The sequence below is a fragment of the Phaseolus vulgaris genome, chromosome 3 (assembly GCF_000499845.2).
Source record: "Phaseolus vulgaris cultivar G19833 chromosome 3, P. vulgaris v2.0, whole genome shotgun sequence".
In the NCBI taxonomy this organism is placed as follows: Eukaryota; Viridiplantae; Streptophyta; class Magnoliopsida; order Fabales; family Fabaceae; genus Phaseolus; species Phaseolus vulgaris.
The window spans coordinates 7,306,448-7,318,861 of record NC_023757.2 but is presented as its reverse complement, the minus strand read 5'-3'; the positions used below and the strand labels follow the sequence as shown (position 1 = coordinate 7,318,861).

The window sequence follows — 12,414 nt, the reverse complement described above, 5'->3', positions numbered from 1 at the left end:
TGAAATTGTTTATTTTTTATATGTTTTGTTGGGATAATGCAATTTAAGTTTACTCAATTTGAATTTTATCATTTGGATAAAATATTCTAATTACCACAAAATGTAAAATAACAAAAGTTGTTAATAATTCAAAATTATAAATATTAATTATATTTTTATTCAATATTGATTGATGTTATATTTGACAAAAACAAATTTGAATTGACATCGATCGAGATTATTTTTAGTTGATATCAATCATAATTATTTAGGCTAAATTTGATTCGGATTATTTTTACAATGTAATTGGTTGGGTTTTTTTTTATCAACATTTTTATTAATGCCGACTAAAAAATTGTTCAATTGAGATTAGTAAAATCCTAGTTAGTGTTGACTAAAAGTTTTCTTAGCCAACATTAGAAAAAAAAAATCTTAACACACTATTAACAAATTATAACATCCATCTAGATAATTACGATAAACGTTAATTGATAAAATGTACTTGACATTGACAAAAAATAGTCTCCCCAGCCCACTTTTAACTGCAAAACCTGACTAATATTAAGTAAAAAATAACAATGGTTTAAAAAAATCTTAACAATTTGAATAAAAGAAATAACTCATCTTAACATCAATAAAAACCCTAATCAAGATTAAGTGAAAAATAATTATTTCAACCATATCTCGATCTTGATGAAGTGACGTATCTCAGTTAAAATTGAACATGTATTGAAGACTCAATTAAGTCCAACTAATGACTCAAAGGTTCCTCCAAGTGAAGAAAAAAGAGAGTTAAAGAGAGCATGAAAAACATGGTGATATAAGAAATATATAAATCATGCAACTAGAATAGGATTATTATAGATTTAGAATTTAAATGTTCTTCTTTAATTTCATTTTAATTTTTAGACACACATTTATTGATAGTAATTTTTTAATTTTGTAAATCACTTTAGAATTTTTAAAATTGAGTAAATTTTAAAGCATTCATCTAAGGAGAGAAGGGTTCTCTTTCTTATAAGTCTTATATTGAAATTTTATAATTTAAGTGAATGATGTGTTTTTCATCTCTAAGTCTCATTCATAAATTTCCTATTTCTTTTATTTCAATTGTTTAATTTACTTGTTCTTTTTTATTATTTGGACAGACAAATAATTCGTATTAAGTTATGTTACTTTTGATATTCATGTTTTATTTTTATTACATTTTTTATTTATACGTAATTTGAATCCATGAATCAAAGCTTATCAGTGAGATTGATGCTTTGATTATGATTTTGTTATGACGTTAAGCTTATGCTAAGCTTCCATTACTTCTATGTTTTTTTTGTCAAACATAGCACAACTTACAACAACCCAACCCATAATTTACCATAGAAGAAATCAATTTTAAATACTTCTAAATAAAATCTTAAGAACCTGGACTAGCAAAAATTGTCAATCTCTATCACTGCAACTGGTACAATATTTAAATATGAGAACCTTTAAAAAAGAAATATGCTTGCCATTTTTCTGCTTAATAAATGAAACTTGCATTTATCAATGTTAATTTATTTTTATAAAACTAATAAACATAATGAAGTCTATTACTATTTATTATTATAAATCAATGCGTGTTTGAAGTTTCGTTTCAGTACTTCAAACGTCCGTTATCTATTATTTTTTTTTTCTATTTGGATGTATTAGTAAATATGTAAAATAATTATTCAAACACTTTCAAATATATTATGTATTACATGTCTAAAAACTAATGTTTCTTCAGAAACTTATTAAATATTAATCATAATCCATACTAAGTATACTATATACTTTTAATGCTATGAAGTATTTAAAGTAAAAAATTAAATATTTTTTTGTATGTTTATTTAATGAACAACCCTCAAACCAACCTTCAGCAAGGTGTTATGTAATAAGTGATGACAGTTGCCGCCGTCACCAACAGTCTTTGAAACCGTTGACCAGCTCTCTTCATTTTTGTTTTTTCAGTTGCTATCGTTCAACTACTCTCTGTCTCTTTCCATTTTCTTTGGGTATTATTTATTCTATCTTATTATTATTAAGCTCGAACATTTCTCTTAAATGACGTGACGATGTTTGATCCTATCGGACACCGACATTCATATAATAGATGTAGAATACGTATCTGTAAAATATTCAATTAAAAAAATTTGTTAGATTTTTGACAATTTTAGTACAATTCTAACATAATTTAAAAAAATAATACATTATTTTTTTTAAAATTTAAAGTATAAATTGTTATTATGATTATAAAAATAAGAAGCCTTGTGAATCAGTCATTAAAAATTTTTTTCTGCTCAAAAAATAATTTAAAACATACTTGTGTACTTAAATCTTTATTGTCAATTTATATAATTCATAATTATAAAATATATAGATTTGTGTCCTCGTGTCTTATATTTTAGAGATTTTATATATCTTCGTGTCTGTGTTGTATCAGAATCCGTATCAGTATATATTTTCCAATTATTAAATGTTAAATGTGTAGAAAAAAAAACTAATTATTAAATTGCAAAAAGATTTTACATAAATCTTACATTTTATAGAGATTTTACACACATAGATTCTACCTTATTCATGAAAATATATTTTTTAATTATTAAATGTTAAATGAGTAACAAAAGAAACTAATTATTAAATTGCAAAAAAAAAAAAAATTAAATTATCTGCGTAATATAGAGAACTGTCTGAACAACTCCACGCGCTGACGTTTACCCTGGAAATGATGTTCAAAGTAGACAAGAGTTTGCAGTGAAATTTCCAACAGAAGCCAAAGTTTTCAAAGATCATCACATCAATTACCAAATACTTCTCCTTAGGAAGACTTCACCATGCATTCCTCAACACTTCTTATAATCCTTTCCACTTCTCAATTTTCAAAAGACAAAATTCTCTTCAATTTTCTTCCAAAGCAAACATGATCAAACCCCAACCTCACCAACTAATCATCCTTGCTTTCTTACTTTCCTTCTCTCACACAAACGTCGTCGTTTCAGCTCGACTTTTCCCCAACGTCTCCTCCTTCCTCCCCGCCCACGCCCCTCTCGGAGGCGCGTGGGATGCCTTTCGTAACCTCACCGGCTGCCATCGCGGCGAGAACTATGACGGCCTCGCCAACCTCAAATCCTACTTCGAACGCTTCGGCTACTTCCCTCACGCGCCGCCATCCAACTTCTCCGACGAGTTCGACGACGCGCTCGAATCCGCGATCAAAACTTACCAGAAGAACTTCAACCTCAACGTCACCGGCGTTCTCGACGATGCCACGCTTCAGCAGATCGTCCTGCCGCGGTGCGGCGTCGCCGACATAATCAACGGCACCACGACGATGAACGCCGGGAAGCAGAACGAAACGGCGTCGTTCAGCAAGCCGCGGTTCCACACGGTGGCGCACTTCGCTCTGTTCCCCGGCAATCCGCGGTGGCCGGAGGGGACGGAGGAGCTCACGTACGCGTTCAACCCCGGCAACGACCTTAGCAACACCGTGAAAGGCGTTTTCGCATCCGCCTTCGCTCGGTGGGCGGAGGTGACGTCGTTAACGTTCCGTGAGACGGCGTCGTACTTCAACGCCGACATCAGGATCGGTTTCTTCAGCGGTGACCACGGCGACGGGGAGCCGTTCGACGGCAGTTTGGGGACGCTGGCACACGCGTTCTCGCCGACGAATGGGAGGTTCCACTTGGATGCCGACGAGGACTGGGTGGTTTCCGGCGACGTGACGCAGTCGGCGCTGTCATCGGCAGTGGATTTGGAATCAGTGGCAGTGCACGAGATTGGGCACTTACTAGGGTTAGGTCACTCGTCTGTGGAAGAAGCAGTTATGTTTCCGACGATTTCGTCGCGGAGGAAGAAGGTGGTGCTAGCGCAAGATGATATTGAAGGGATTCAGTTTCTGTACGGTTCCAATCCCAATTTTAATGGTTCCACTGTTACATCCGCACCGGAGAGAGACACCAGCGACGGTGGCCGCTGCCTCACTTGTGTGGGCTCCTCCTGGAGCGTGTTCACTTTGTTGACTTTTTCAACTTTATATTTTACATTATTATAAGATTTATTTTCTATTATTTATTCCAGGGGTTTTGTGAGCCTTATTTGCCTCACTGCCACCCTCCATCTTCTTTCGCATGTCACATCAGATTCCCAACTTTGTATACACATTCATATACAATATAGAATTTCGAATTATTTTATCTATTGTGTCTCTTTTTAGAAGAGGTAGTACAAAAATAAAGAGAATAAAAATAATTTTATAGAATTAAATGAAAGAAATTAAAAAATATAAATAAATAAATATTTATTTATTTATTTATTGTTTCAATATTACTTTTAAATTATTTTAATAAGAAACATTAATATTTATTATATAATTAACTATATAAATAATATTAATAAAATAATAAATCCCTTTATGATTTGTTTTTGGTACGGAACTTGCCTCAGTAATCAAATGATTGCATTGAACTACACGCACTCTTTGCGTGGATACTTCTTTTATTATATAAAAACCTATCCCTGTTATTAATTTATCCTATAACAAATATTCATTTTTCTTTTTAATAAAATCATAATTTCTACTTGCATAAAACTAATCCAACTTTTACAAAAATAATATTAAATTTTATTCTATTTATATACCTATTAAATACTTTTTTTCTATCTCTTCCTCTTATAATGTCATATATCATATAAACTTATAATATTCTCCTTCTAAGTATATATCAAATCATATACTATATAAATATAATAGGTGTTGAGGAATATTTTAGATGTACATCAATCATTTGTTTCCCTGAGATAATACAGATTTATGCTTTGTTGTAGCTAGTACAGTCAATTAATAAGGTGAATAGGCACCCTCGTCTAAATTGTTTATTTTTGAATAATTTGAGAAAAAGAAACACCATACGTATAAGTTCGCCATTTAAACTATTATATATAAATTGCTTATTCTTAGAGGATTTAAATATTGAGTTTTTTTACCAATAATAAATTATAAGTAAATTTGTGAGTTTTTCTCATCTTAATTAAGTTAAATATTATTCAATTTTGTTTAAACTCTAAACCAATTCATGACATTTCATTGTATATAATCATCATGACACTTAACTAGAAAATTTTATTTTGTTAGTAGAAAAGACAATCATAAGAAAACTTTTATTTATTATTTTTTTAAGTAGTTTGTCAATGTTTTTCGTTGATTTTTTTTTTGTCTTTTCGATTTATATGTAAAAATTTCCATTCTTAACATTGTCAAATATTGTAACTTTTATTGTATAATTAGTGTGACCATTGTTGTCTTATAAGTTGTATATATAATTGATAATCACAACTCTTTACAAACTCATGAAAATAAAAATAAAAGGAAGGTTGAAATAGACTTTTTATGAGAATATAAGATTATGTAGCATAAATAATCTAATAAACAAGAAGATACATGAGATTTTTTTAAATTAATCTTAAACACTCTTGATTAGGTTTTGTTTTCCTTTAAAAAAGCACTTAAAGAGTTTCATTAATGAAGAAACAAATTAGAATATGAGTACACGAATTATTTTTTGACTATGACAAGTACACAAGTACCTCTTGGTTATTTTATTTAATCTCTCACTGAAACTAAGAACTACAAATATTCTTAGCTTCCATTTTTGGCTACAAATAACGATGAATAAGATAAACTTAAGGAATAACTCTTGTTGGAAGGACATACAATGAAAACTTTTATACAATGGTGTAACTTCCTAGAGTGAAAGATATTACTAAATTTTTCTCCCCAACTATATAAGGACTGAAGACTTAGAATATAAGCTTGCATACTTTTTTCTTAATAAGATTATGGAACTGTGGATGTGAGTTAGGATGTGTTCTTTGCATTCATTTTCATCTTGTATTTATAGTTGTTAAGAATGGTAAAGAAATCCTTCATCTTAATATTGTTAAGTGTATTGTCGGTATTGAGAATCTTGAAGCAGTTAAGATCCATTCATAATGTGGCGCTTAAGAACCTGTAGTTACCGCGTATATCATTGATAATAGAAAATAACCATTTTAATATGCCCGTAAAGTTCAGTATTATCATTAACAATTAGAGCAGTTACTCATACACGTCATGAACCTGTGAACCCCTAAAAAATCTTGTGTATAAAATACCTCCTATTTATCTCGATTTAAAAACCTTTGGATCTCTCTATTTTGCTTTCAGCCTTGAAAATAATTGTACTAAACTTGAACCAGGGTCTAAAAAGTGTGTTTTTCTTGAATACAAATTAGGAATAAAAGGGTATGTTTTACTAGATACTAAAAATAGGAAAATTTGTATCAACCGAAATGTTATTTTTTTTATCAAAATATCTTCCCTTCTAAAAATTCTGATGATATTTCTAATAATAACCATAATTAATACTGAAAACAGTTCTAACTTTTTACTAGAATGTTTAAATAATGACAATATAAATTTTGATGACACTGATAAAAGATTATATAGTTCTAGAAATCACATTTTTTTTGTCAATGAGATCTTGATGAAGAAGTATATATATGATACCACATCTAGGGCTAATAACTGAAAGACAAAACCAAGTTTGTAAACTTACAAAGTCCCTATATGGTTTAAAACAAGTCAATAAACAGTGGTTTGCTAAGCTATCCTCTTTCCTTAATAATTTTGGTTTTTCTCAATCAAAGTCTAATTATTCTCTTTTTACTAGAAAAAGTGAAAATTCTCTCACTGCTTTACTTATTTATGTAGATGATATTATTTTTTTGCAGAAGATTCCTTACAAGGAATTGGGAGAATACAAAAATTCCTAAATGAATATTTTAAGATAAAAAAAATGTTGATGAACTAAAATACTTCTTGGGTCTTAGGATTGCAAAATCTAAAAAAGGAATTCATATATGTCAACGAAAATATGCCCTTGACATATTGGAAGAAACTAGAATGCTAGGAAGTAAACCTTGTTTTACTCCTCTTATGTCTAACACCAAGCTTATTTTTGAAACTAGAGATAAACTTCAAAATCTCAATCCCTATAGAAGACTCATTGGCAAACTCATATGCCTTACCAACTGATACAACACAACTCAAAAGGTAGATGACCAAGGATACAACAAACACTTCACAACTAGGTCAATCATCTCAATATACAAGAACAGACCCCACCAGGCCTAAAAAATGCCTAAGCAGAAGAAGAACCAAACATGGACCAGAATATAAGTTATTCTTCCTTCTAGTCTTTTCACAAGACAAGTTTATGTAAAATAAATTTGGCTCACTCTAGGGGTTCCAAATAGAATAACAAACTAGATTAGGGTGTACTTAGTATAATATTGGGTTTGTGCCAAAGTCACCAAAAAAATCCTAGCTTCTAGAAACCATTTCCGAAATCGTCCCTTAACCTAGTTTCTAGAAGGTGTAGACTAGCTTGGGAGACACTCTGATGAGCATATATTTATTCACACTCAATATCTTTCATCACAGATTATTGGACTATAATAATAAATAAATCCATTGCTTTAATTAGTATTCATATAATTGGGTTTATTTGGGCCTTAACTATTATTTTTGTTAATTTTGTGTTTTTAGAGTAAATGGGCCAAATATGGAAAATTTCAAGTTGCTTATTGAATAGAAACAAAAAACAAATTCTGAGGAGCAAAAAGAGGAAAGAAAAGCTACAATATCTCATAAACAAAATTGGAAGCAAATCTTCTGCAAAATACAAGAATTATGGAAAGTTGAAAATTGTTAACAAAATCTAAACTACAATATTTTCCCAAGATCATTGGAGCAGAAAAACCTATAAAAGGACACAAACATCAAGGAGAAAAAGGGAGCTTCATAGGGTTTTCTTAGTTTCTTTTCTTATTTGTAATTCTTTTGTTTATCCTCTGTATGGAAGACTAAACTTTTTTTGTTGTTTCCTTTGCAATTTCCCATGGAGTTATGAGGTTTTGGTCAATAGTTTTGATTTTTAATTCTCTATAGCAGTTGTTTTAATAGTCTAATCTCTTGGAAAACTGGATTTTGTGAGAGATTGTACTTGAACGCATGATTGAAAGTCTTGCTTATCTTAAACTTTGGTTTCTTAGTTAGTTCACATTGTTCTAATTAATTTTTTGGGCGCATGATTCAAGATAGAGGAGATAAGCATTCCCATGAGTATACGCATGGAACAAAGTGGGTACTGATTAAACCAGTAGACGCATGCTTTACTGGTGAGTTTCAGTTGAATTAGATTGGCGCATGTTCAATCTGATTTAGCTCTATTGGAGGATTGAGAAAGGAATAATCTTTAAAGAACCTATGAAGAATTCAATGGTGGAAAAAATTGGGGATCAACCGCTTTTTAGTTGCTATTTTAATCTCTTTTATATTTTCTGCACAACTATCTCAACCCCCTATTATCTTTATTGGTATTGCTAACTTTTCTTGCTTACAGATAGATTCTAAACACTGATTTACATGTTTCACTATTAGATTCGTTGGGAGACGACTTGAGGTTATTTGACCACTTCTATACTATTATCTCTCTAGCGTTAGACAAGTCTACGCTGGACTAATTTTAATTTGACAGCAAAACGAAAACTATCACACTCCACTTTGACCTACCTTCTAGAAGGTTTCTCACAATATCTTTCTATTCAAGACACTTTCTCCTATAAATAGAGTATCTTGTCTCATGTATTTGACACATTGAATTTTGAATAGAAAAATAACTCTATCAAAGTGTTTAGTGAGCCGAGTCTCTTAGAATTTGGGTCTTATCTTCAGTGCTCTACACTTTGATAAGTGCCTAATTTCAGTAATATTTCATATTAAAATATAGGCATTTATGAGGATTTATTGCTAATTTACATATAAAATAATTCTTAATTTATGAATTTATACATTTTGTATGATCTTTATTGAAATAAGAGGATTTCATTCCCAATTTTGGTGTCAATTGCAGGTTTCTAGGGAGGATTGAAGATTTGGAGTAAAGGGAAATGATTTGAGCTAAAAAGAGAAAGTTGGAAGGTATCAGAATGGAGAAAAGCGCCGAAAAAGCCAATTTTGCAACAGAAGTATCTCGCTTGAGTGAGAATGTCAAGGACTGTTTTCGAAAATCAACGCCTTTCTTGCTCAAGCGAGAATGCGTCAAACAGATTGTTTTTTTTAATCTTTTATCACTTAGCCCATCAGCGTGACGTAGGAAACGACCTAACCCTAGAAAATTAGGTTAAATAGGGGGCTAGAGGCTCAACCCTAGGTACCATACTGAAAGGAAAACACCATAGAGTGAATTGTAACCCAATTGGGAGAATGGAAGGTGCTAAAAGTATGCATGGTTAATTCTACCCTTTGAGATTGGGAGTAATCTGCTCTAACTTTTATGTATTGAAGTCATATTTAATATGATATAATATTATGTTCTTGATTGATTATTGGTATTGTTGTTTTATTTCTAAATTTCTGTGACAAATTGAGAATCTTAAATATGATTTGAAAGTATTTTTAGAGTTCTTATCTAAACAATAATACTTAACATATTTGAGTGTTAGAAATAGACTTGAAATGTTAATTGCCATTAACGTCTGAGCTTGATTCTAAGTTGTTCTTATAATTATGTGAGTGATCGATAATAAGGGAACATTCTTAAGGATTTTATATGCGAGGAATCGATATAAATGACTTTTATACGGGCATCAATTTTAATCAAAGAACTTAATATTAACATGTTAATCAAAATACATGAGAGTAAGAAAGATGAAACCTAATCCCTATTTTTCCAACTTGAAGCAACTAATTCTTTGTTTGTTTTCTTATTGATCATTACCAACACAATCACGTCAACACTCTTTCAGTTGTTTTGTTTTATATTTAGCGCTTATTGTACCCGATAATTCACTATTTCTTGTGGGATCGATATCCGTCCTTAGGGACAATTATTACTTTTGACAACGTGGTGTACTTGCCGTAAAAAGTCATCACACTTCAAGTGGCAGCTCTTCACCACTCATCTTGGAGTCTTCTCCTCCTCCAAGTGGTGTGACCACACCTTCATCATCCTAAGCTTTTCTTTCCTTTCATCTTTTATTTTTCCATTCCTTTATGTTCTTGTGTTCATTTTTCTATTCAGTTTCAACCTTCTTTCTTTCCTTTATATGCTCTTTAATTTTGCACCTATTCCTCATCAACACCATATAATTGTGTTTTCTTTTTGTCCTCTAGAAGTGAACCTTCACACTTACTTAACCACTTGGTTTAAGTTCGTGTCCAATGAGAATCTTCTTTGGGTTTCTCACCATATTATGCCTAAAACAAAAACTCATAAACAAAGTTCCATCGTAAAATGTGCAATCCTAAAATCAACTCACATCACCAACACTAAACCATACATAACCTTTGATGTTCAAATTCTCAGCCAATTTGTTTGAGAATCCACAACTCATCATCTACAAGTTGTGCAACATGTTGTACGTTACATCGAAGCCAATCCCACACATGGATTGTTTTTTAACAGTGAGTTTGAAGTGCACATTAAACCCTTCATTGACTCGGATTGGGCTTCTTGTCTTAACACAAGATGTTCTACCACTGGATATAGCCTTTTCCTAGGCTTCTATCTTATCTCTTGGAAAACAAAGAAACAAAACATTGTTTCTTGATCTTCCTCAAAACCATAATACAGAGCACTCGTGACTACTGTTTGTGAACTACAAAGGATTAAATATATTCTTCAAGATCTTTATGTACAACCTTCTGACCCTACTACTCTCTATTGTGATAATCAATTAGCTCACCATATCACTCAGAATCCTAGCTTCCATGAAAGAACGAAACATATTGACATAGACTGTTATGTGATTCCTGAGAAAATACAAATAAACTCCTACATCTACTGCCTATTTGATCACTTGACCAACTAACAAATATGTTTACAAAAACCCTACATCGGGTTACTTTTCAGAAATTGTGAGCAAGTTTGGTATGATGAATATACATCATCCAGCTTAAGGTGAGGATGTTGAGATACTAGTTATCACCAATATCTCACTTTTTCAGTAGTTAGTTTAATTTTTTTTCAAACCCTATATAAATGACTTTCATATTCGTCATAAGACTACTTGAAATAATAGAAATAAGCCTAGTATAGGATTGCAAAATTTATTATTTGTACTTTGGTTAAACCAGTTAACATTTGTGTTTTAAATTATTTTTATTATTGGTTAAATTTATTTGTAAACCAATACGACACTCCTAACACATACTATCATTTGAAGCAACAATTATGTATATATTTATCTATACCGAGAGAAAAAATTAGTGGTTAGTTAAGAATCTCAAATGGGAAGTGTGGCTTATCTCCACAAATGTTTATTGTTCATGTTCTTTAAAGGAAAAGAAGTTGATTTAGGAGGAGATCAGTGAGTATAAGAAGAATCAAATCTCTAAGGCCTGATGTGTTATTGAAAATTTTAACTCTATTAGAAGATAAGAGGAGAGGAAGAGCTTGATCTCAATGTCCGATTACAGTAGAGAAATAAACATGTTTAATGCCTTCATAGAAAAATCTAAGTTAGTAGATATCTCGATGGTTGGCAGAAAGTTTACATGGTATAAACTGAATGGGTTAGTGAAGAGTAGGATTGACAGGGTTCTTGTGTCCAAGGAATGGCTTGAAGTTTGGCTACAAAGTAAACAATTTGTTTTAAGTAGAGTTATATCTAACCATTGCATTGTTGTGTTAAAAGACATGTGTGTGGACTGGGGCTCGAAACCATTTAGGAGTCTAGATGTTTGGCAAAGCGATAACAGGTACAAAGATTTCTTAAGCTAAATGGTCTAGTTATGAGGTGCAAAGAGGATGAATGCACGTTTTCAAAGAAAAGTTGAAAAAACTTAAAGCATATTTAAAAGTATGGAACAAAGAAGTTTTTGGGAATGTTAATCGAGTTGGTGAAGAAATGCAGAAGAGAATTGTCGAGTTGGATGTAAGAGATGATGAAAATGAGTTAGATGAGTCCAGAAGGGAGGAAACAAGGCGTTTGTTAGCAGATTATAGTAGGAATCTGTTTAAACAAGAAACAGTTATGCATCAGAAAGCTAGACAAAAGTGGTTGAAATATGGTGATCTTAACACAAAAAATTTTCACTCAACAGTAAAATGGAGGGGGGCAAGGAATGAGCTACACGGTATTTTAGAGAATGGTCAATGGTGTGTTGATATGGAAGAGGTTAAAGATAAGGTCAGATATTTTTTCAAGTTTAGATTTATCGGGAAAGAAGCTTTTTAGACCAGGTTGGGCAATGTTAGTTTCAACACTATCTCTGGGGAAGACAATGAGATGTTGGTTGGCGATTTTTCCAAAGAAAAAATAAAGGAGGCAGTTTGGAGTTGAAACAGTTCCAAGAGTCCTGACACATATGGTTTTAAT

General features: G+C 31.6%; 1 protein-coding gene across 1 annotated transcript; it reads left to right on the top strand.

Moving 5' to 3' along the window:
* The first annotated feature begins 2,522 nt into the window (after window positions 1-2,522).
* LOC137806504 (metalloendoproteinase 2-MMP-like) lies at window positions 2,523-4,187 on the top strand. Its single transcript, XM_068606665.1, has one exon. It carries the CDS (start codon window positions 2,915-2,917, stop codon window positions 4,043-4,045), a length of 1,131 nt encoding a protein of 376 aa, XP_068462766.1. The 5' UTR covers window positions 2,523-2,914; the 3' UTR covers window positions 4,046-4,187.
* Window positions 4,188-12,414: the final 8,227 nt, after the last annotated feature.